Below are 25,670 nucleotides of genomic sequence, written 5' to 3' on the forward strand. Positions count from 1 at the left end.
TACGACCCACCGTCGTTGACATTCTGCGTGCAAAGCTCAAAATTATCCAAATGTTAACAAAATTCGTTTAACCCGTCCTCCCATCGGAGATTTACTTTGTCAGTGCGGTGCTCAACCTAAATATAACGCATAGTGTTTCGGGTTGCCTTTTTCAGTTCGTTAAGCGAACAGACTGTACCACATGTACAGAAACTCACGGCATAATGTTTGAAAATGTATACAGTTTGTCTATTCGGTTTAGGTTAGGTATTTCGGAAACTATCGGGATGCGACAGCCGATGACACCTCCCCTCAGAATCAGGTCACCAAGGACCCATAACTTCACTGACTCATCGGGGTTATACTTCAGAGAGCCATGGTCACAATTGAAGACAATTTTCAATTTTGTTCAAATACTCTTTTATTCTGCAGTTCAAAGGTCTCAAAAATCCGGAGTACAGACGTGTCATATACAATCCTAAATACAGACCGCAATGTATCAAATTGCTTTCATTACACCGACCCATAAAAAAAAAGTGGTCTGTACTTTCTGTAACAGAAAGTTCGATATTTTCCATCCGAATAGGGCAGTAATACATCGTTCCACCGACGTGTAGTAAAAAATATATTACTTCAAGCAGAAAACCGTTCAATTGAGTAAGGGTATTTGCCTGACACATGTCATGGAAATACGATGCTTCTGATTGAAATGAATCGGTGATTAAATTTTTCCATATTCACCATTAAAATGAATCAAAAGTAAGTCATTTTGAAGTTAGTGATAAATTTGGTTCAATTTTGAGTCTTCAAAAATATTCGTCGATCCGTTTTAATTTGAATTTCGTTCACATTGATTCAAAAGGGTGGGGACCGCGAGGGAATTTTAGTTGACGAGGGTTCGCTAGGTGACTCTGATCGGCCAAATAGGCCTCCCGCCTTCAACATAGTCATCCATTTATTTTAAAATATCGTCTGTGGCGAGGATGTTTTTCTACAAAGTAAAATAATGAAAGATCAAGCTTACATGGAGGCATTCAGGTAAACGTTTTATCATTGGTTCGCAAATTTTCGAAGTTGTTAGAGCAATGTGACAGAATCATAGACATACGTCTCGTCTTAAATTACCTCTGAGACAACGTGTCGAAATTTTTATAGCAATAGAGCATTTACTGACAGTGAACTCTCTTGTCCGAGCGACAAATAGATTATCCTCACGACTCAGCGGTTTACTGTCGCTGAGTTATCGTCGTGCCGAGGGTCGGCTGGCTCGAACACTTGGTTCCATTACAGTAATGAAAATGCATAATTACTGATGTACTTCGCGGTAAGATAATTGCGCTGCGTTTAAGTGGCGACTGGTGAGAACTGCAGCGTGTAACACTTTATATTTTCATACGTGAATTGAAGGTCAACATTTTTTCGAAACACTCGATTTACTTCGTATTTAATGACCATTTCCGACCGTGGACAAGCAACTGAAATGAAATATTTAGCAAATAAATTGTCGATCATATAGCGGGTGAAACCGGTGACTAGCACTGACTTGAGTGACGAGTTCACCTACGGATGGCGGTCGGTACTTTACCGCAAAGGACTGGAAATGAGTTGTAGATAAAGATAGGTTACTGATTTAATCCATTAGTTTTAAATTCGTCGACTGAATTCCTCACTTTATATTTTAATAGCGCACGTTTTTATGTAGGAGCTTGAATTATTCATGTGAATCGCCCGTGAGAATGTATACTTTATCAACGAACGATAACTTACCTACATTGTTACAGTCGGTAATTTATTGACCGAAGATACCATCTCCCTTCGACCATCAAGTACATAGTTAGGGATTCGTTTTGCCGCCTTACTGCTGTTTTTGATTCAACGTATGGGCTTTTCTACTGAACTGAATACCGGACAACGATCACGATGATGCGAATTGCGATAAATAATCTTGAGGATATGCTATAATACGATCAGACTACCTAGATTTTTTTACCTCAACCATGTAACTGGTTTAATGTACAAAAGCAGCCGGAATCTATTTCACTTATGTATTTTAAGGGGTGACGCTGTAAAATTGTCGCGTCGATGTCATCCCGGTATTATCTTTGACATCTATTTGATAATTTTATTTCGAAACATGTGGAATATTAAACACGTTCAGGTGTATGTAATATAAAATATTTCCGATTTATTCATTAAGTTTTAATTTGTACCATTACGAGATTACGCAATTGACTCTTAAGAAATGCATTATTTTCGAAGAACAGCTAGCAAACTTCTTTAATATTTTAAAACTGCCTAGATGCAGAATAACTTCAAATTTTGCGACAAATAATACTTTACCATTGATTTTATACTTGCAATTTGTTAAGTGTATGGCTCAAAAGTTCTTTCGAATTATTTGCTAGGAGCGTGGTTTTGCGGAGAAGTCACGGCATTTCCCGAAAACTTATCAGAAAATGACTCGCGAAAACTGTTGAATATCGTACTCAAAATCAACCTGCCATCACGTTACATATCATTACATCGTTTTTTGCTAAACTCCCATAACCACTACCCATCTCAGATATCATCGGTTGGGCAATTATTGAATTTCTAAGTTACAACTTAGATTCAGAAACGCCGAACTCAAGTTGTGTTACTGAAACTACAATTAAACAATTTTTCGATCGAATAAGACCTTGTTACAACTAAACGCTGAGAATTGATCGAAAGACCTTTTTATTTGATAATAAATGTGTATTTAAATTAAAGTGTTGCGTAGAGGGAGTTATTTCAATCAGACATAGTGATAGTTGGAACGACCCGAAGTAATCGAATTCAAAGATATTGACAAATGTATTGAAAAACTAACCAAATGCTTCATACAAAGCTTACCGTAGAGTTATCAACATGATAGAGAGACCTCAACTACCTTGACTGACATTGAGTCACTATCCAAGCGTATTGACTGTTTCCATGTTGTGACGCGAAGTCGCAATTTTGAGTATATTGAAGTCCGCTTACCCCGGAAAGAGGGGGACTGACAAGGGGAGCCACCTCTGACCGGCAACGTTCGTCAGTCAGATCATAACACTTATAAGCGAAGTGCGAAAGTTCGAGTACTCGAAAAGTCAAGTGCCATCAGAAATCAAGTGAGTGTGTGTAAAGCGTGCTAGTTACAAATCGAACAATTAAAACCTGTGACAAAACTGTGGAGTTTCGGTGATCCATTTAAAAACAAGGTAATCAACGCTCAAATATTCACAGCATATATCGTACTGTATTGCAATTTAGTCGTTCCTTTTTTACTACTCCTTTGCACATCCCTTGAGCTGTCTTGTCACGAACAGCTCGTTCGATAGCCGTGCAGAGAATACCGTGGAACAAGCCATATCATAAGTACATTGTATTACTTTGTGACTTTCGTAATGATATACCATTTTTACCTAATATAACGCGTTGAGAAAAAAAGGCATTTCTTAGATCGGAATCATGTGATTGATACGGTTCTGCTTCAGTCCAACTTAGACAGAAACTGATGACAGAAATACAAATACACCTATAAGGGCTTTGAGGGCAGCTTCCAGAGTAGCTCAACGATAGTGTTGATTCCGCGGAATAAAGAAATCCTCGATTCACAAAAATTTTAATTTATATGTAAAGGTGGTAGATGATACAGTACTTTCTCTGTTGCGTGTATCAAACAGAGACAAATATATATTCACTAATATGTTTATTTATGGTTGATTATCCATATAATAATATACACTGATCTTACGACTTGTGGGCCACTCCGTTACATATGTTCCGTCTACCAATACTGGCAACTTCTTAACCATATTAGTACTATAGTCCCAAGCCTCTGACACTCTCTAAGTTGTCTTGTGAGCTGATTTCTTATTCGATTTCATTCTGTGAAAGTGTAGTACAGGATACATATTATATTTTTCAAATTACAAACTACGGCACATTTATGTCACCGCAAACTATTGGATCTGATGACTCCGCTTATGTATTAAGATGTGTTCGCCATAGTCGTCGCTCGTAGCGTGGTGAAATAGGAAAACGATGTTGACAAGAACTGAAAGCAGAATAATAAAATCGATATAAGTAGTAAACGTCTATACTATGAAAAGTGCATATATTCATGTAAATTGCTAAAACCTCACAACCCCCGCCAAAATTAATATATGATCCACTTATTGCCTGCCGTGTTACAGTATCTTTAAAATCGTCTTAATCTACACATGCAAGTTAGGCACCCTCTGCTAAAGCATACCTGGTTTGGGCCTAATTAGGTTGGGATTAGCTAACCTGACCTTGACTAAATCTGACCTACGTACTCGCTCGTTATAAGCCTAAGAGCTATTGTATGTACGCCTCTTCCCCTCCCGATAGCGCAAAGGCCTCCACTCTGAAGCGCGATCAAGTGTCGGAACCAAGATTTTCAATGAAATTTATCCCATTGGAATAGTTATATCTATGAAAGCGTCAAGTTAGAATGAAATTTGTTTTTTGTTCATTTGTTGACAAACAAAAAAAGAGGTACCATTTTTCAGTCAGATTTTAAAATATTATCGATCTTTAATTGTAGTAAAATTGCAACGATACCCGAAAATCACTTGATTAGTCGAGGAAATAAAGCAATGGACTGTCGATTATTTGAGCAGTAAGACGGATTTTAATGCGGTTTTTTGCATTCGATTCGTAAGAGCGCCTACAAACTTTGTGAACTAAATTGATTAATTAATTTTTTGAAAACGCATTATGGCATTAATAATATGCATTTTGCAAGTGCACTTCCAAGAGACACTAAATAAAAAATTTGCTACTTAGGGGTTTTTGGGGTCGCTGAACACGAATATCGCCACGGCAACCGTCTCCGAGGTACGTGGTGCCCAGGGTGAACGTTTCAACGTCTTTTTCTGGAATTATCTTGAGTATTATCATTTTTACCTCAATTAAAGTATATTGTTCTTAATTCAATCACAAATTCTCTTACTTCGCACGATACGTTCTAACCAACTCTCGCAACGGGCATTAGTATAAGAGTGGACCATTGTAAATCGTATAGTCTGAAAAGCAAGCTACTAATGGCGCTTCAGCGTATCGAACTGTAAGTATTATACATTTTGATCACTTGTCCAAGATACAAAGTGTATTGATTAATGTAATTTGTTTCCACTTCCTTGATGAACCATAATTCTGACATTGAATTTCTAGCACTGATTGTAAGAAAGACTCCTGAACTTTTAGGTCTCTCTTGATTCAGCGCTCTTGAAATATCTTGTTCTGCACTGACAGTTGTGCAAAAGTATTTATAAACTCCTTACCGATTTATAAAAGTCTAGAGATAGCATTGGAATAAATCCACTGACAGAAATCGATGCTGGTTTCCTGGCTCTCTGCATGATGATGAAGAGGAGATTCGTCATTTCGGGCTTTTGGCCTGTCCATCTTGCACTGTATGCGGAGTAGCCGACGCCTTCACTCTGCCGTATGTGAAACATTTTCACTCAAGATTACCGTTTACAGATGTATCATTGGAATTTAATGCCTCAACATTTTAACGTTCAAAACTCATCTGCACTGACAATTTTTACCAAATGTTCAGCTGGCCAAGCGTACGTGAAGAGTTCCAGAGCACCAACCATTACGAAACTAACGAATCGTGCCTTGACCATCGCCGTTGCATCCTACCAGTAGAAATTGTAAGTTATTCTCAACAAGTGGAGAGATTATAAAATAATATATTTTTAGGAAATATCGAACTCTTCCCACTCATCGTTGCCGTCTATTAATATTCTCATAAGTTTTCTCATCCCTCTTCCGAGTAGAACATTTGTCGAGATGACATCTGTAACCTAACAAATTGAAGCCATCATAATTTCAACAGATGAACAATTTAACTCATGATCAAAAAAAAATCAACAAGCTGGTATCTAAATTATAATAAGCCTAAAATAGAAGCTTCGTCAAGCTCATGTCCTCGAATGCTGTCGGAAACGTCAAGATCGAGACAAAGTCAAAACAAAAAGATAATGGAAAAACTAATTCTGTTAATCATCGACGCAATTATGAAAATTTCACATTTGTTCTTGAATATTTTTTGATGACTACAAGTTAATTTACAATCAACAGTGCATAAGTTAACAACAGTCAAGTTATCACACAGTCAACATACACTGTTGACTGATAATTAGCAACCGTGTGGACATTCGTAAAATTCTCGATAACTGTTGGATTCAAATATGCGATTTTTATCGGTCTCTGATTACAGTTTGACCTTTCAATAGATCAGGATAGGAATGAAAGGAGAGGATTTTTCTACCAATTTGTGTTCCCCACTATGTACACACGGGGACATTGATTCTGAAACAGCTAATTTTTATCCCTAGCCAGTTACGTTGGCAATGGAGAAAATTTAGCTGTCTCAGAATCAATTTCCGCATACGAATAACCTCCGCACTCGCCGGCAACATTTTTGTACTTACCTCCTAATAGTGCCGATCGGTCTTATGCTTCGGAATACGAATGAAAAAAAGTTGCGGCTAATGGAACTATTGAGAAGTAGATATACGAAGTCCGAACTCACGGTTAATCCTTTGAGTAGTAGGAGAAACAATTGGTGCAAAAAAAAAAAAAAAAAAAAACTGGTGAAGCAAAACTTTTTATTGAGACACTGACTATTGAGAGTTCGGACTGTAGTTGACTTCATTTTCTGCTGGCAATAAGTAAAATATGAGTCCGATGTGTGTCATTACTTGGGTTATTTTTTCTATTCGAATTTTATACTATGATCCGTGCGAAATTATACCGCGTGTATACCAATCCCGTATGATGCGATGCTAGCAGAGTTCAGAGCTGCCGGGAAAATTTACCTGAAGCAACTGTATGCCACCACAAATTGTCCCGATGGCCGTACTGATTCCAACACCGCTGACAACAAAACGTGTGAGTAAATTTACATCTTCTGCGAATCTGAAAAACATCGAAATCGCTTATTTGTCACAGTATTTGACTGATATTTTTATATTTTCGTCCATTAATCTATTCGTATAGCTATATTCAAACTCAAGTGCGATGTCATGTAGGACTCGTTAGTCTCGTTCGCCTCGTTATTTTCTTTTGATTTAAATTTTTTTTATGCATTCTAATACCAAAAACCGAGATACATGATTGACGAAAAAAATTTGGAATTAATATTTTCGATTTTAGAGTGAAATTTAAAATTTAGTACACGCGCTCTTGTTCTAGTGACTAAATCTCCAAAAGTAATTAAGGTAATAGAACAAAGACGTATTCAAAAAGGAGTGGCATACGCTTCAAACTAACGTGACACAATTTTTTATTTCAACCATTTGGCTATGAATTTCATTGTATGAATTTGACCTTTATTTTTGCCATCAACTGCCTATCTCAAAATTCTAAATAAATACGATTGTATTCATTTACTAATTATTCATTAACTTACCGATCTTCAGAACGGACCTACGATGGAATTTCTTTGAAAAAATTCAATCTTCTTGCCTTTCGATGACACGCATCATTGTGTAGGATTCTTTTTCAAATTATCGTTCAACAAGTATTGAAAGTTATACTTCATACTTCATTTGGTATTTTTACATGTCGAAAATACAAATTTTTCTTTCGAAATCGAAGAAATATTCCCAAAAATTTTATTTTTTTCAAATGTCGGCAGTGCGTCGATTTGTCATCGTAGAATCCGGAATATTCAATATCGTCCTGAATATTTTGCTCAAACTTTGTTTATTCCCGACTCAACCATAAAGTCAATCTTTTTAACCTGAAAAGTCCGACGAAAATGGCATATTTTTCGCTCGTAACTGTTTTCCCTCATTTGGGGGAATAAAAGTGGCCATTTTTTCCGCAAATCTGAAATTTGGAAAAGAAGTATCCCTTTTCTCGAAAATCTCATTTTTCCCGCAAAATGCCAATACAGTAGAATATGTTACAAATTGACGTGTAGCCTCTGAACTTTCTTAGGTACGTGGCATTTGGTAGGACTAATTTTACGAATGCAACGAGAATGTGTAACAAGAAGGGAGAAACGCATGCTATTCGACTCACTCTAACGTGATTCGTCGTTGCGGTTTACAGTTGGTGCTTGTGCTACAGCGTGTGAGCGAGCACGGCGAACACCAACGTTTTCATAACGTTTGAAAAGAGAGAGAGAAAGCCATTTAAAAAATTGGTGGGTTATTTTACAATCAGTAAACGAATACAGCTAAATTTGTTTTAAAATTTTAAAATTGGCAGACGTTGGCGAAAAGTAAGGTCAAAAAATTCGACTAACCAAACTCACAGCCAAACAATTGCAAGAAAAACATTTCATTACATCAGTTTGAAGAGTATTTCACGCCATTTTCCTACACTTATTTGTTTGTTTAGTTATTTTCATTACTGTTGACGGTACAACCACTAGAACAAAAACATGTATGCCAAATTTGAAATTTGAAATTTGTAATTATATTCTAAAATCAAAAGCTTAGATAAGAAATTTTTTTCACCAAAGGCGTATCCTTTTTTCTTAGTAGAAACATTTTTAAAAATTTAGTTAAATTAAAACTGGTTTAACGTGGAATGACTCATATGCGAGACTGATTAAAAGAAAAAATTATGTTTTCAAATACCATCAAATATACACGGGCATATATTTTTCTTGGTGATATCGTTAAAACTGCCTCTGAACTCTCAATAAATGACCGTCAGAAATACGTTTTGGCTCATGGATTGATTTCCTTTTTTTGACACAGCACCAAACCTGATCGAAATGCAAAAACAAAAAGTAACCTACATGACTCACCGTAACACATTTTGATGTTTCCTGACACATGCGTGAATTTGTGCTACATCGGAAACCTTCCGCAGTTCCTCCGATAAAAGTTCGAAACGAGCACCGGTGAACCAGATGAGAGTTGAAAATTGAGCATCTATTGATACGAAAAGCGCAGTCTGGACAATAGCTAATATTTGAAAAGCGCGTATCATGTTTTTCAGCAAATCTGTTTCGACTTTGAAAGGATATGTCGCGTGCGTTGGGTATGGCTGGGGAAGAAATATAGGCACACTGCTGAAGCCAAAGATTGTAGATACGATGCAGAACAACATGAAGTAATGAACCGAAATACACCTGTCTACGTAATGCTGCAGGAGTTGCCGTTCCCGCCGACTCGCTGTTGCCACAAAGTGTTCCAATTCCGCAACACACGCCTGTATGAAATGGGAAAATTATATACGTATCTGAATGTACGAATTATATTGACAAAGATCAAAAATAACTAGCCCGAAATCATGTTGAAATCATGACAATCAGTTCGGACTTGTATACAGGTATAATTGTAGAAGTGCAATTAGATTGGCATGGACGACTTTTTAGACTTTGACGAACAGAGGAGTTTACTATACAAGTGAAATCCCCGCAGCTTATATGTATACAATTTTCACGAACCTGTAGTTTTCGTTCGTTGTATTTGCATAGGAACAATTTTACGGTCGTCGTACAAATCGGACACAATTCGGCCATGTTCAACATGATGTTATTCACGTCATCGCGATTCAAATAAAGATCGTACATTATTGGTAAACTGAATGATAATGAAATGCAGAGGGCAATCCACCAGTAGACTTTGTGTCGAATTATTTCCAAACTTGAGGCACTGGTCGAAGGTGCCAAACAAGCACTTAGTCGGGTGCACATCACAGTGAATCTTACTGCTGTTTCAAGCTTTACTTTTCCAAACATAGTTGAATCACGTAGTCTCCTCTTGCGCAGTTAGGCACCGACCACTTGGAGAAAAGATGATCTTTGCCAAGTCTCCGTCCAACTGAACAAAACTTGCACCATATCCGAGTTCTCACTCGAACTGATGACAAGCATATTGTATTCAACGATTGCGATGATAAATCGATTTCCGTTGTATGTCCTTGTCTTCACACTTCGCATTTCATCGGACGTTGAAATTTAATCGCTACATGAACGTACCAGTGAAAAGTTCACGCGGGTAAGGACGATCAGCGAACAGTAAAGTTTCAGAAATAATTAACTCTGGCAACACTACAGTACAACAACTAGCTTGAATGTTTGAGATATCGCATCAAATTATTTAAACTTAACTACCACAGCTTGCTGCAAATAGACGCCGAGTTCCGTATAATTGGACAAACGGAGACGTGAAAGTGAGATCTGAGTAACGTCACGTTCAAATGAATGGAGATTATTTCGGGTTACATTTGTATGCTAAAACGACATCCATAGCGCGTTAGAATATTTCGCTGTTGTGAATCGCGCGATATGAAAACGACGTTTCTTTAACGTTTTGAAAAGACGCATAAATGTTTTAATTACGTCCTGGAAAGATGCGTCTAGAGACCATTTAAGCGCAACGGATATGTAAGTTGCTGATTTTCATTTTTTTTTTCGTAATGAATGAAATTCGATAATCGGTCCGATGTTTTTCGTTTATTCAAACGACTTACATTGTACATGAATTTTTTTTTAATGTTTTACTTTTTCTTTTCATATCATGTTTTCGGCTGTGCAACATGATGCCTAAAAAAATAGCGTCTGAAGGGGAACGATTTTACTCCTCTAAATTATGTCTAAAAAAAGTCCAAAAAAGATTGATAATCAGTATGAAAAACTGTAGAGGAATAAGGAGGATCTTTTTTTCGTTTGAAATTAACGAAATGGTGACCATTTAAAAATTGAGTGTCAAATTGAGCCTCTTTTTATGACAGTTTTTCTTTCGTAAAAGTATGATAATTCTAAATGAAAAAATAGTTTCAATATGACGCGAAGGAATAGTGTGAAGAATGATGTGGCAAAGTTTGAACCAGGTAGCTTGAAAACTTTTCGTTTAGGATGTGGAATTAAATGTAATAAAATTTGAGTTTAATGAATGAACGTATGAAAATTTTTATACTACGAATGGCGCAAAAAAAATATTTTCAAAAAATTTTACACCGAGATGGTCCCTTAATTACAAATGCCCTGAAGCAGATTATTCTATGGTACTACAATGAAAAAGAAATACGATTGATGTAACTCGCATAATGCCGACCCTGTCAATTTTTCTAGCTTCAAGTAGATCGAACGATTGCGATTTTATTTTGACAGTTCCTAGCAGAACATCCATTCCTACACTACTTGCAAAATCTTATCCCTATATCGATGCAACTTGTTTTATACCATACCATCTTAACCCGCTGTGATCACGGGGTCCGTATGACCCCAAGGTAGTTTACGGGTACGTAGCTTGGAACTTACTACTTAAAATATAATCTGTGTCACTATCTGTAATCACTAAGGAATATTACTAGACAGATCTAACGGTTGTAAGGTTTGGTGTTGTTTTAGTGAGCCTGTAGCAATCGATTCCATTTATACAGACGTATTTTCCCGGGATCCAAAATCTCCCCGTGTGATTAGTACGTCAGAAAATTATGTAAAAGTGTTGGCTTGGAATTACATTTTTTTATTTTTTTTATTTTTTCATATAAGTACTACCGAATTGAAAGGTAAGTACTACAAAAAAACTGCAGGATTTTTTTTATTTAGGATATCAAAATGGAAACTTGCACAGTCTCCGAAATTGGAGCATCGCTGAAGCGCCGAAGAAGACGAAATGCACCAAATTTTTCATTTACACCCAAAAATTGATGAGGCCGATTTTCAAACGGAAGATCATATTTCAGAGGAGTTAGGCCCTTCAGGGTCTGATGAGGCAACGGACGAAGGAATGGAATCTGTGAAATCTTCAGGTATTGATTATTTACATAGTTATTAAAAAAATTCCTCATATCTGAATTAAAGAAATGATTTAATCACCTACCGCATCACAAATCCTGTTTTTGATTTCTATCTAAAAATTTGTGAATTCAATCTTCAAAAGAAATATATTTTTTAAGTGCCAACATTGAAACTCTTTACCATTTCAAAATACAGTATCTTGGAATTTTGTCAAAATTTCAATCAATCGGTCCAGGAAAACCGCTGAACCGATCGATCTACCGATTTAGGGGGACCTTTGGGGTACATTAGGCTGTAAAATTTTCTTCTAACCTAAGCTCCTCCCCCAATATTGACGAAGATACAGTCGATTATCCAAAAAAAGGCAAAATGGCATTTTTTTGCTCTTTTTTCACGGAAACGCTACAGGTTGAAAAAAATTTTTTTGACATCAACCTTGACAGATTTTTGTAGGAAATTTTCTGCAGAAAAAGAAACTGCCCTTCGGCTCGCTGTGCGACCAGTAGTTCCAGAGATATCGGCAGTTGAGTGAAAAAGGATCCTTTGGCATTCAAAATTCGATATCTCGAAGACAAATGGTCGTATCGAGGTTCAAAAAAAAGCATCTTGAAGCTGAGTAAACAGGCTATGTGACCTATGCATTGGTTTAGCTCGGAAAAATTTTTCCATGCCCGTAGAGCGAAAGAAAAAATGTAAAAAATTTTGAAAATTTTTTCTTCGTGCTTTATCCAAAGATTGCATGGCTAATAGTGCTTCGAAAAATTTTTAACCAAAAAATTCAAAAACTAGAGTCTTCAAGCTTCAAAAGCTTTGTTTTTTTATTTCTTGCACGACCATTTTTCACTGAAATACAGCCTGTTGAAAATCACCAAAAAAATTGCGAAAATTTTGTTGTTCCCTTAATTTTTGCGAGAAGTATATATATATATATATATATATATATGTGTGTGTATATATATTCTCATCTTACATACATCTTTATTCTCTAAAAACGCGGAAAAGAGTCGATCGATCTAGCCCAAAAATGCTTTTATCGAATTCCAAAAAATTGGACAAAAAGGTAACATAACTGTCAACATTCTCTGAGAATTTGCGATTTTTTAGCTGATAATTACGACAGCGGTAAAAAAATGATTAAAAATCCCGAAAAACCAATGCTTTTCTTATGCGAAAAAGTAAGGCTTCCTAGGCGTGGGTATATATGGAAGGAAATTTTTTTAAAAATTCGGACTTTTTTTTTTGAATTATTTCGAACCAATTTGGGGGGTAAGACCATGAAAATTCGATTTTGCCCTTCTTAAGGACAGGTATAATATATATATCGTATAATATAAATTGTTATTTAAAAAAATCCCTCAATAGGGCTTGCAATTTTGGCGGTCAGATCGAGGCATCCCCTTAGGATACAATGGTATATATAAAACGAAAATTGATCAAGTCGATAAATAATCTATACTAATATGTGGTACTTAATTGAGTACATGAAAATTTTCTAAATATGTGTGTTATTTTACATGTGTATGAATATAGTATAAAAATAAGATTCTGCTCATTTCAGATAGTGACTTTTAAATATTCGGGAATACGCACTATTGAGATTTTCAGATTAGAGAATGCCAAGCATTACGATCAACTCTTACTATGTTTCCTGAGCACGCTCGGGAATGAATATGCAGATGCGCTTTCGGATGCGTACAGCAATTTCAGCTTGCAATATTCCGTTCTGTTCTCCTCTGTTCTACTGCACAGTGGATAAAATTACTGTTTCGGTGGAGCAGAATAGAACGGAACAGAGTAAAACAGTGCCAGTTGAAAACAGTATAAGCATACTTGAATATCGTACCTTATAAACTTTTCCTTGTTTCTATATTGCGCTGTCTGTAACTTCTTACCGATCGAATACAGTCGTTTTCCTTTTGGACTTAACTTTGACGTTCGAATGTCGTCTCCTAGCAATAAACGGCAGGACTTTTGCAATTGTTTCTTCTGTAGTGTACTTTTTGCGCGTATGTTTCCCGGGGCACATTTGTCCGGTAGGTCTTTCTCAATGTATTTTACTTGTACAGGCAGTGTGAATTGGTATTGCAGACGGCGAAGACATTTCTATCTCCATCGGTGTAATATCGATTCTTTCGTTGGATGCCTATACATTCTTGGGTACAGAAGGTATACCAGGTAAAGGTACGGTATATTCTAGAATCTCTCGAATAGTTACTCATTTGCGATAGTTGATCGACAAAGACACTGCACTCGGTGATATCTTTTCCAACGTGACTTGCCTTGAGTGGATTACGTGTGGCATATTAGTAGATTTCTTTGAGGTTTCAGCTTCAATTGTGGGCGAACGGTCAGGAAGACGAATTAGTGTATCGATCGCGTTGCGTTTTAAACGAGGCAAACGAGGCTGTACGTTTTAACCGAAGCGTTGACTTCAAAGTGGCAATGACAAACGCAATAACAACCTTTTCGGATTTCGTCGTAATTGATAAGGCTTAGCTTCGGATTTCGTACAACTTGTATCCATTTACTGCCTCGAATCTTTCGGAAAAATATGGCTCTTCGCCAAACGCATTGATATGCCATCAGGAACAACACAGCGTTGCTTGTCCGTACTACTGTTCACTAATTATGGATCTACAATTCGCAAACTTCATGCACTGAAGAATTATTAAATCGGTAATGTATTGTACAATACGAATATGGAAGAAGTATTTCATAGCATGCTGGTTATAATTATATAGTTTAAAAAGAACCCTTCGTAGTTCGCGTCTGTCCAACACGTACGAAATTTCACAAGAATTAGCCCTGTAGAATAACAAAATCTCACTGATTTTACCTGATTTTCAATAAACATAGTTTGTGGGGATTTTTCAATGACTAATTTTAATTAATATGCGACGGACATTAGAAAAATTTGTTATACTGAAAATACAACAATATCCGACAGCAGCAACGCAGCATTAGCGGGCTGGAACTATCAATGAAATATGTAGCATAGACTAAATTCATACAAACCTATGTAGCCACACATCGGATCGTGGGTAATAATGCATACGTTCGACGTTAATAATTGTACTCGCGTTGATACCATTATTCGCAGGGAATTGAATTCTGGAACAAATTTGAGGACTCGCTTTAAGTTGGGATTGATGTTTCATGAAACCTCGCAGATAATACGTATATTATGAAGCCTGCATCACAATGATTGAAGCGGTATGTATTTGATTAATTTTTACCTACCTTTCAATTCAATCGTGTTAGGACCGGCCTCGAGCTTCAAACCGAACTATGCCGATTCACGGTCACGCACGCGTTAGAACGAAGCGGAACTCATCTAAAATTCGTTGTCGAACATAGATTCACTGCGAGAATAAATTCAGAAGCACAGCACATTTGTAAATTTCAAAGACAGAGTAAAGGGAAATAGGATGATGGGGAATTTTTTTGGTTAGTCAATTTAAATGATAGAATAAATTAGAGTCACAAAAATTTTACTTATAAAAGAAACCTAATAGTAGAACCAATGAATTCTACGCAATATCTTTATATTGTTTTATTTAGCTTTTCTTTTATAAGATCTTTTGGAAACGTTTTGTTTCATGTCTAATTTGTATTGCGACTTTGCTTCATTAAAACTGTTGTTAAAATCAACGCATCTGTTTGCGTGATTGCGATTACTTATCATATTAATCGATATCTAGTAGGCTAACAGACGGTGAGGAGTAAAATCTGGAGTCAGTGAAATAGACGAAGGCACTGGGGCAACTTCGCGTCTTCTAAAAAGAGAGCAACGGCTTGAAAACCTTTGTCTCTGAAAAGGCAGCTTTGGTAACCCCCAAGTCTGCGAAAAGCATTAGATGTATCAGGATGTTTCCGTGTGGACGAGACTGATCCTTCTTTTTACCCGTAAGAGAAACTTTTTCTGGAAGAAATGTTGCCAACCTTTGAAAGCTTCTGGCTCGTACCGCACGCGGAACACTAATAAAAGTCTCAGCAAGATTTATTGAAAATACCTAGTAGATACGAATACATCAAGCAACCGAATCGTAACAAAGCAAAGCAAAATTCCTAGTGAAAGCAATTTCCAAATTCAACATCGGAGGCGCAGGTTTGACGAATAGCATCGCGAACGCGTCGGGTTTAGGTTTCAATCGGAAATCACAAGTGATGAAAATTTGGTAAACCGAGGAAAACGGGAAATATTAGGGGATTTTGTTTCGTAGGGATAAGTCGGGGAAGGTCAGAAAATTTGTTAAAATGCTTGAAATATTTCTTGGACATTCCGCAAAATATAATGTTCAAGGCGATCTTCCAATTATATTCAACTAATTCCAATAATGTAAATTGCATTTTACAATTTTCGTAAGAATTTCGGATTTTATTTTATTTTCTGTGATTGCTCAATTATTATCACTATTTATTTTCACATACCGAGAGGAACGGTGAAGCTTAGATGATTGAGCCATTGACTGTGTATATGGGAGCTTTATCGTTTTATCACGCAGGCTGGCCATCTCAAGCTTCAGCATTCAAACTTAACTCAGGGGAATTGTTCAGGTGATGCAAATTTCTTTAAGTTGAGCAGGTATCGAGTAGTTAATGTAGCGATTTGGGAGTGCTACGAGTTATGATAGCAAAGCTATTTCAATTCGCCACTTGACACGGGGAATTTGACATATTACGACTTGTTCGTTGGCTCCCCTGCCTTGCAGACGAAAAATATGACCACGTTACGATTTCACCGACCAATAGCGTACAATTATTTTGGCCACGAGCAGTCTTTCAGCCTGCTAAGTTTTACCGTTTCCTTTTGATAAATGGCAATAGTAATATTAATAACAACGTCAATGTGTATACTCAAGACAGGAATTTTTCTATCTACACGTACGATTGACTGCTTTCTATTAATAAACTTGTAAATAATACATGGCCCATCGATGACACGGCAAATAGTAATGTGTAAATTTATATTTTTTCATTATTCGAACAATATAATTGTTTTATTAGTTGGATATTGGTAACAGAGTGTGTTTACATTCCAACACTAAAAATTTCACACAGGCTACATGTGAGGCAAGCGAATAATAATAATAATAATAATAATTTGATATGTTTATAAAGGAAATGAAATACTCTACAATTCAAAAACACGCTGAGAATGATACTTCACGATTTCCTTTGATCCAGGAAGTGACGCATATCGATTTAAACTTGGCAAATTCTACCATTTTATGCAATAATATATTCCGATTTCTCAGATTCTGTGACATTACCTATGGTATTTTCCGCTAAATGTTTACATGGCGTAAACGCCCTCACGACGGTATTTAATCATTCTTAGTTTACCGCCATTAGCCATCAGCTATTGCACGTAGCGTTGTGAGGTATGAAAAACTTGCCGACATAGTCTGAAAACGATAATATCAGAAGGTGATGAAAACACGAGGACGCGGTATCGAGTATTCAAAATCGCACCAAAAGACACGAGCACTTACAGATCCATAAAACGCAAGCGATAATATTGGAAGTAGACCGTCAACATAAATAACAACCGGTTGTTGCGATCGTTGCATAATCGACAGCATGTTTCTAAGCATTGTTGGTGGTTTGCCGATCCAATCGCTGTTGAAAACAGAGGCGCCTACTTCTTCGCTCTAGGCGTTGAAACAATCAAGCATGAAGGGTTAGCTTCCGGTACGGAATATACGACGACTCTGATTTTTATGACATGTTTATTTTTATTCTTTTTCTCGTACTCACCATTTTCTTCAAATGGTCCGCAGGCCATGAATATAAAAAAAGCTCCATTACCGATACTACCTCGAAGAAAATGAACTTTACCAAGTCGTATTTACCCGGGTGCTGTAATTTCATTTCTCGTTTCAAATATAAAATAAAAACCGATGTTATCAGTCACCCAATTTTCCAAGTATTACGGAGCAAAGAATATTTCGCAGCTCAGCCTTACCCGAATAATTACGAAACCTCCGGTTGTGACGGCACAAATGGCGAGGCTCGTAACTTCTACGGCTATAATACGAGTACTGGCCGTCAAATTCTCCGTGTATCTGAAATAAAATCAACCTACAAAGGGTCTCGCCTTATAACTTTTCTCAATACATGATTATACAGAATCGTAATAGTAGTGAGCTCCGACCACGTAAAAATATACTGAACCAAAAAATCAACTACAAACATTTATTTTACTCAATTTTACCTTATTAATTTTTGATACTTCCTTACACAGCCGCGTAATTCGTTCGTGTTAGTTACTTTTTGGAACTCCAGATTTAGCATCTCAAACCTTAGGCCTGCGTACCACAATAACATGGCATACAAAAAGTCTACCATGGCCATGCTTCCAACTTGGAAGACGGAAATACTCAGCATAACATACAGGCAGAGCCACAGCCAAGTTGAGTTCACCTCGAATGGGTAAGCAACATCACCCGGAAATGGTTGTGGCTGGAAAATAGGGCCAGCGATGAAAAATATTGGGCCGAGGATACAGCCGACAAAAACAGTCGTGTGTAAAACGAAACATCTATCGACGTAGGCCTGAATTAATTCTTTCTCCTCGCCAGTAGCTTGCTTTATGAAATTCTCCATTTCAGCTACCAAAACCTGTTCAAGAAGTTATGCAGTTAAGGGTCTGGATGCCACTTAGGACGGTGAAGGCGAAAGATTACGTATAACTGGGGATAAATAGATAGCTATCCAAATGTGCTTGAGTAAGGCAGCCCGTATAGAAAAAAAATTTAACTGAATACAGACTTTTGATAAGCTATATGATATTAAGAGCTGACAACCAAAAGGACGTAACCCACAATTTTTTAGCATTCGATGATTTTACTGCGATAAAGGTACTAATCAACAAAACAGTGGCTTAAGTCGTTTTGTTTCTCAGCCCTCGATATAATAATATTACTAATCCGTCGATACTGACGTTACCGGATCTTTTCTTATCCATTGCAATTTATAATGCTGACCTTATAGGTAGGGTTGGGTGTTTGACCAAAACCGATTTCCACGCTTTTGTACGCATGCTTGTATTTTCGTTAAACAAATTTCAGAACTGGAGCATTTCACGGCAAAATCTTTCTCTCGCGTCATTTGAATACTTATGAATTTTTAATAATACAGAACAACGGATAAAAAAGCATTACTCTTTGCACCTCACCTGAAGACGAAGTTGTTCTTTTTTGCAGATTAGTATTTTCATGCATGTCGCCGTAAGGGCTCCCATTTCTGCCAAAAGTTTTATGCATCTGTCGATATCATTTCTGTTCAAGTAGATATTGTAAATGACAGAAAGCAGGTTGATTACCAGGAGAGCCATTGCTAACCAACCACCAATATTATGCCGTCGGACAGCCCATTTATTCGCTCCAATCGGGGGTGGCCAGCAACAAATTGGAAGGATTGAATATTGGGTAACAGCGATGGCAGTCTCAATCGTAACTTTGTATTTCATTGCAATCGCTCTATAACCCGATCCGTCGTTTTAAAATTTGCCTTATAGTTCAGCTATGGATTGCTGCTACGGCAGAACTCGCGGAACTCTATTCAGGTTCGACAAGGAATGACAGCACCAGCTTTCTGGTTCCAAAGCGATTAAGCTAATAATTCGATCTATGAATAGCTCCTTTCCTGCGATTGGTCTGGCCCTGTAAGAGAAAGGGAGGTACCTGCACCTTGCTTCATAGCAATTACACACGTTACAGTCACACTGGAGTCTTTATGATAGATAATACTGGGTTTAATTAGTTTAAGTGTTGCCAATTTGAGTCCACGCAAGCATATAGAATGACTCGATTAAATTGAATGTGTAGCTAGCTCTAATTGCGAGGTCGACCATCGATGGATCTTATTACAAAGACGAGATTGAGTTTTGACCATGTATATCCTCGATATGCCGGTTTGACTCGTTATTTGATAATAAACACCAGTCATAACTCTTCGGTATGTGTGATTGTGCGCGTGTCGAAATTTCGAAATTTTGTGACTAGCGCTAGACTTGATACTTTGAATCACTTCAAACTATTTGTTATGTATAACTGTTTTGAAGTAACTTACTGATATTTATTACCCTCACAAGCGCTCTGCAAGATCTCCTTGTAACACATTTTGAATATTTTTATTAAAATCGAACTTATCGCTCGTCCTCGTATGTTTTTAGAAAGTGCAAAATTACAATGTTTTTTTTATACAAAAAAGCTGTTATTGTTTCTTTTTTCGTATGTTATAATAATTTTTCATCGAAAAAATAAAAATTTCCGTGAAGTTTCAAAATTCAATTGTGGAAATGTATGTTAATATTACTATAATGTATCATAATTAACGATATATCGTCCTTGTTGTGCATATCTGAAATATGTTGAATATTGGTAGTTGACTGCACAGCTGAAATGTCAAGCTTGGACCGTTTCGGTTGTGGTTTTTCTCACATGATATCCTCAGTCGATGGTCCAACAATAACGTCCGTTATTTGCTTTCTCGTTCTTCTTTTGGAGTGGATGAAATCTTTGGTGTAACCTTCGGCTACCGTCGAAAATTTCCATCCACCAAAACTTTTGAGATGCGTCATTGTAAAGCCTATACAAAAAGTGAAAATAAGTTAGAGACGTTTTTCGTTACAGTTAAAAAAGTATGTATGAATTAATTGTCATGGAATTGTGTAAATGTAAATTCGGTATCACGGAACGCTATAGATTAACAAGAGATGAGTAAAGACACAGAATGTATTACAATACTACGATGTGTGTGTGAATGAATATAGCGAGTAGTCAACAAGACAGTACAGTCCAAAGTTCTGAAAATCCCCGCGAGAGCAAGCGAGAGGAGAATACGGAGAAGAATCCAAAACCAGATCAGTATCAGTCGAAACTCGGAAGAGATAACACGTGCGTCTTGTTGACAGTAGCTCGTTACGTGTGCGAGAGTGAGTCAGTGAACCGTGTGAAGGTGGGGCTATCAACTCGGCGAATCGAGGCTCATAATGATCGATTTGATCATTAAATGACGTTGGATCGCGTTTTTGATGTACTTGTGGTCGAATAATTAGATGCGAGAGCAGAACTGGGTGAAGCTGGTTCGTGATTCTCGCGCTGGCCTTTCCGGGACCTCATGGTTGAGGTTTTGACCAGGGGTGGTTGACATATTGAAGAACCAGCGTGGTTATTACAGTCCGCGGATCAAGAACACTTGAAAATAAATAACAATTCACACAAAATTGGTGTAGCCGCGTGGGCTGGCCTTGCCAGGGTTGCTAAGCAGCCCCGGGGTGGTTTCCGTGTCGGAAAACCGGCGCGGCTTGCTGTCCCCGGTTAAAATAGTACAGGTACTGACCGATGACTTCGAGCGAGATAGTACCAAGTCAGTCATCCTGGGGCCTACTCCGGTTCTGCTCGCGACGAGACCCGTGTTGAACGGATAACCGTTGGAAAGTTACCCAAGTTGACACAAGCGTTGAATAATTACTGATTGATTTAATGAAAAGCCTGTCCAATAAACCCTGAAGTACAGTTTCATATCTGGTGGCCATATTATTAATCGTTGAATCGACCACGAACCCACTATTATTGTTTTGAGTCAATCAAAAGGGGTGACTGTGAGACCTATAGCTACTACAAAAGGAAATTTGGGTACTTGTAGTATCCGGCTTGAGATCTTTCACTAACAGGGGCCTTATGCCATATCAAGTGACTAGACTTTGTCACGCATCACTCAAAACTGTATCGAGCTTGGGGGGGGGGGGGGGGGGGGGGGCGTAATACATTTCTTCGGGAATAGGAATACCGATTTATAGATCTTTGTATGGAGTTTCCTAAATTGATATAGCGGTAAAAAACATCCACACCTCATCACCTTTGACTTCCACACATTTACCACCAGCCTCTTCCTAACCATACACACTTTTAGCTTCCTAATCGTAACTTCCATCTCTTCTTCCCTGCTCTGCCAACATCAGTATATGATCCTCGTAAGCCAGTGTCCGGACTCTGATTCCCCCCAGCCATACCCCTACTACTTTTCTTCCCTTTGCCAACTCCTCCTCCATATCCGCAATTATTAAATTGAATAGGCATGGACTAAGCGGGTAACCCTGCCTCACCCACTGAAGTATGAAAAGACTCGAATGAGAGAGAGAAAGAGACAGAGAACATGGAAGGGTGATGTTATCTCTCTTGCACCGGTACAAACTTTCAATCAGCTTGTACACCGCTTTCGCACGTACTTTCTTTTATAAATCAATTACATTTCATTTTGGCTTTGGACTCTCCCACGCATGCGCAATAGTGACTCTCTGTTCATCGTATCATATAGACAATCATCACTTTTCTGTGCATTCGATTCAAATACATATTTTACAATTCTTATTGTTTCGTTCGTTTCACTCTGTCGTTAATTGAAGAACATAAAGGCCAACACCCCTGGGTAAATTTTTGTGACCAGTTTTCGGCGAGCCAGTGGGCCCAGATGGGCCTAGGAGAGTAAGACTGTTTTGCTCTATCGATTCTACCTAACGAGCTCACACCGACATTCGTAGCAGCCAAAGGAGTGTCAGTATAAAAGCTTCAGATTGAGTCGGTACAATGTGAGTACGTAAGACTACTTGTCGACTGCGACTCAGAAATGTCGATCAGCTCGATCATCCCCGTGTGAAGACATGTAACCGCGTCCGACGCCAACCACCCCAACTACCTCCGAGCACCTCCAACCACCGTCAACCACCTCCGACCACTTCCGATCACCTTCGTCCTCCACGTTCACCTCGTCCCCCTCCTCCTGCTCCTTCTCCACCCCCTCATCGTCCTCGTCGTCCTCGTTCTCTTCGACCACTGCCAACCACCTCCAAACACCTCCTATGTTGACTCCTACGTAACACAGGCTTCGCAATGATGAACCCAAGCCAGTACTTAGCGTGTGTGTACTTACCGACTTGTCGGTGATACAAGAAATTAATAATGAGAATAAGTTTCTTCCAAAACTCGTAGCAAAACAGTGATTTAATTGAAATATAGGTACCCGAGAGAAGAATGTATACATAGATCATAAATAATAATAGATCAGATGTAATTATGATGCAGAGACCAAACAGTATATATTTATGTACGGTCCATGTACGATATTAATATATATGATCCATTCACGATTAATACGTAATGCATACTGTAAATTTTATAATTTTCCAAGAGACAAACTAGATTACCTACAATGATACGTCTATAATATGAAAATTGAAGAATTATTCATTTCGAAATGGGATTCTATTCGACACGTGCTCGATGTATTCTACAACATTAATATTCATAATTATTCCAACAACTTTTCATTTGCTCTCTCGATCTTGAATTTTCGTAGGCATAGAATCGAAACGCTGTTTTAGTTAGTCGCAAGTGAAGTATCTACGTTGGGTAGAGAAGCAGAATTGTTTTTCGAAAAGTGTTCGTATGGAAAAAATTTCAGACTAACTGTAATACATTACGGATGCGCAAATTTTGATCGAGATGAAATGGATGCTCCGTACATGAGACAGTATTTAACGCAGTGTCCTGATTTAAAGACCTAAAAAGGTGATTGTGGCGATTTTTTTTTTTTTTTGGATAGGGAGAGACAGAACGAAGGTTCTAAAATCTTCGAGTGTATTTTAACACACATGTGAAAGGTACGAGCGAAAATTTTTATCACCCAACTGTCGCAGAACGGCTGCGTTATTAGCTGACCCGTTAACTGAAAAATATATCTTTAATCAACGGCTGACAGTCGAAGGGCCTAGCCGCTTGAGTCTGAAATCGGCAGGAAAGATAAAGTGCGTATTTCTTGTCTGAATTGTAAGAACTGAAATCATAATGCATCATATCATATCATCATACATCATACATCATACATAGTATTGAAGTTTGAAACCAAAGTTGGATGTTCGGATGTTCGGAAAGTGACGTCACCCAAAATTTTTTTCTCATGACGTCATCGATCTATAGTAATCGAAAATGAGCTAGCCGAATTCCTCAGTCTGGAAACAACCGCGCAGTAGAGCGGACGGATGAGAGTCGCGCTCCGCAGATTTCAAGTACCGGGTTCTCTCCTAGTCCTAGTGCAACTCGACTTCCAGAACAAGCGCTGCGTGGTTCCTGCGCTCCAGGTCCGTGACCTGGTAAAACTCTACTCCCAGAACAAACGCTCCATAGTTTCTGCGCTCAAGGTCAACTACCCGGTGAAACTCGACTTTTCCAGGACAAGCGCTCGGTAGTTCTGGCTGTCCAGGTCCTCAACCTGATGAGTATGTTTGATTATTGAGAACGTCATATTTTGTACCATCAAACTAATATGCATGCTTCAGATAATAATGATGAATCGGAAAAAAAAATTAACGACCAGGATTGAGAAATTGCAATTGGCGAGTAGTTGGCATTGTATACATAGGAATACATGACAATAACGTCGTTCAATTGGAGCTAAAATTGCTGTGCGCGGTGCGTGGTGTTTCAAATCTGTTAGCACTTAGCTGATTGTTCTGTGGTATTTTTTGACGAAACTTATTGTCATAAAATCACAATACGTGATACTTACATGCATGTGTAAATGTGATTTGTAGCATTATATAGAAAAAATCTTACTGGCAGATTTGGGTTGCGTCACATGCACAAAACCAGTGTTCATTCTGTGTACTGTAAAGCAAATACCGGAAGTTTTTGGGTAGTCATCGTGCCCCAGTCTCCCCTACGACTATGCCTTCTGGTAAAACACCGACAACGAGTAGGCGAGCGCACGAGCACAAAAACCAGTTACACTAGGCATCCGACCCCGAGCGAGCTTCAGCGAGCAAGTGATTTGAAACTAGTTATTTTTGATTCGCGCACCATCGATGTACCAAAATAACCCAAAAAATCGTGGTATCATATTAATTGTCGACCTCAAACATAAAAAGTAACGATTTTTACCAAGAAAATTCTGAACGAAAATGAATGTGATATAACGTTTTTTTCTGAGTTTTTCACTTCATCCATGATGAAAATATATGTCAATTCAAAGTAATTTTAGTTTTTACATTTCAGACAAAAATCACGCACTTCATCTTTCTTGCCAATTCGAGATTCCAGCAGCGAGGAGCTTCAATGACCAGCTAATAACATCGCCCTTTTGTGACAATTGATGATGAGTAAATTTTTCTTCCACTGTCCAAATGTGAGTTAAAATACACTCAAAATTTGAAAAATCTTCGCTAGTCATCTCCACTTGAAAAAAAATGCCGACAATCAGCGTTTCGATTGAAGATTATCGTATTTGATCGATTTGAAAAAAAAAATATGTCTATTTTTCTCAATCTTTCATACAGCAGCATTTGGAGAACCCGGTTTCCACTCTAAACCGACGTGAGAGATGCTTTTTCTCCATTATCTAATTATATTATTGACCTTTTTACGGTGTTACTTAGATATTTGGCTGTATAATTATTGATTGCTTTCAGTTTTTAACCATTTGTATACGATAATGGTATGAAATAAATAATTATAATCAACTATTTACATATGAACTAATTACAAAAAGCTATTTGTGCTCCGTGAGTTTGAAGTTTTTATAATGTTTAATAGCAATTGAATTATATTTTATCCGTAATTTTTTGAACTTGTCACGTACACAATAAATTATTTTATTGCATTTTTCGCGCGAGCCCGAATTCCGGAGCTATCAATGCGCTAATAAAGTTTCGATGATTTTTTATAATTTTCTGATAATCTTCTTGGTAAAATGTGTCGATAAAAAAATTATATTAATCCTTACCCAATATTTTTGATGGGTTCTTATACTAAAAATATTTTTTACTATTGCAGGTATACCCGTGGTGGTTATCGGTGGTTGTTGGAGGTGGTCGTAGGTCGACGAGGAGGAGGACGAGGAGAATGAGAATTTGTGCTCGGTGAGTTTAACATTTTTA

General features: G+C 37.7%; 2 protein-coding genes and 1 long non-coding RNA gene across 11 annotated transcripts; 1 reads left to right on the forward strand and 2 right to left on the reverse strand.

Annotated features, from left to right (window-relative positions):
- The first annotated feature begins 3,064 nt into the window (after positions 1 to 3,064).
- LOC124185001 lies at positions 3,065 to 25,622 on the forward strand. Of its 3 annotated transcripts, none has more exons than XR_006871313.1 (3): positions 3,065 to 3,200; positions 24,790 to 24,919; positions 25,567 to 25,622. It is a non-coding gene; the product is annotated as an uncharacterized LOC124185001 (long non-coding RNA). The 3 variants fall into 3 exon arrangements; XR_006871312.1 differs by lacking the exon at positions 3,065 to 3,200 and adding an exon at positions 20,631 to 20,695; XR_006871314.1 differs by lacking the exon at positions 3,065 to 3,200 and adding an exon at positions 22,144 to 22,328.
- LOC124184941 (putative odorant receptor 92a) lies at positions 3,661 to 9,840 on the reverse strand. 3 transcript variants are annotated; one of them, XM_046575196.1, is made up of 6 exons: positions 9,431 to 9,827; positions 8,786 to 9,192; positions 6,840 to 6,939; positions 5,562 to 5,654; positions 5,292 to 5,450; positions 3,661 to 4,039 (listed from the first exon to the last, which is right to left on the reverse strand). In XM_046575196.1, exons 1-6 carry the CDS (start codon positions 9,722 to 9,724, stop codon positions 3,974 to 3,976), a joined length of 1,119 nt encoding a protein of 372 aa, XP_046431152.1. In that variant the 5' UTR covers positions 9,725 to 9,827; the 3' UTR covers positions 3,661 to 3,973. The 3 variants fall into 3 exon arrangements, with proteins under 3 accessions (XP_046431152.1, XP_046431151.1, XP_046431153.1); XM_046575195.1 differs by having other exon boundaries at positions 5,553 to 5,654; XM_046575197.1 differs by having other exon boundaries at positions 3,662 to 4,039; positions 5,553 to 5,654; positions 9,713 to 9,840.
- On the reverse strand, positions 16,091 to 19,296 carry LOC124184942 (odorant receptor Or2-like). 5 transcript variants are annotated; one of them, XR_006871278.1, is made up of 7 exons: positions 18,912 to 19,296; positions 17,949 to 18,355; positions 17,700 to 17,799; positions 17,492 to 17,593; positions 17,227 to 17,385; positions 17,005 to 17,139; positions 16,091 to 16,349 (listed from the first exon to the last, which is right to left on the reverse strand). XR_006871278.1 is itself a non-coding variant. In XM_046575200.1 (7 exons), exons 1-7 carry the CDS (start codon positions 19,203 to 19,205, stop codon positions 17,083 to 17,085), a joined length of 1,017 nt encoding a protein of 338 aa, XP_046431156.1. In that variant the 5' UTR covers positions 19,206 to 19,296; the 3' UTR covers positions 16,755 to 17,082. The 5 variants fall into 5 exon arrangements, 2 of the variants coding, with proteins under 2 accessions (XP_046431156.1, XP_046431155.1); XR_006871277.1 differs by having other exon boundaries at positions 16,325 to 16,436; XM_046575200.1 differs by lacking the exon at positions 16,091 to 16,349 and having other exon boundaries at positions 16,755 to 17,139; positions 18,912 to 18,979; positions 19,082 to 19,296.
- Positions 25,623 to 25,670: the final 48 nt, after the last annotated feature.

The sequence above is a fragment of the Neodiprion fabricii genome, chromosome 6 (genome assembly GCF_021155785.1).
Source record: "Neodiprion fabricii isolate iyNeoFabr1 chromosome 6, iyNeoFabr1.1, whole genome shotgun sequence".
Lineage (NCBI taxonomy): Eukaryota > Metazoa > Arthropoda > Insecta > Hymenoptera > Diprionidae > Neodiprion > Neodiprion fabricii.

Excerpts from the sequence above, each read along its gene's own strand:
- LOC124184941 (XM_046575195.1), bottom strand. The coding sequence starts at position 9,724 with ATGTTTGGAAAAGTAAAGCTTGAAACAGCAGTAAGATTCACTGTGATG. Across the intron at positions 6,940-8,785 it reads AAACATCAAAATGTGTTACG|ATTCGCAGAAGATGTAAATT; the intron begins GTGAGTCATGTA and ends GATGTTTTTCAG. Across the intron at positions 4,040-5,291 it reads CTCTAGACTTTTATAAATCG|TTCTTGTCAACATCGTTTTC; the intron begins GTAAGGAGTTTA and ends TTCTGCTTTCAG.
- LOC124184942 (XM_046575199.1), bottom strand. The coding sequence starts at position 19,205 with ATGAAATACAAAGTTACGATTGAGACTGCCATCGCTGTTACCCAATAT. Across the intron at positions 18,356-18,911 it reads AAGAACAACTTCGTCTTCAG|GTTTTGGTAGCTGAAATGGA; the intron begins GTGAGGTGCAAA and ends CTTCTTGAACAG. Across the intron at positions 17,140-17,226 it reads CGCTTGCGTTTTATGGATCT|ACTATGTCGGCAAGTTTTTC; the intron begins GTAAGTGCTCGT and ends TATCGTTTTCAG.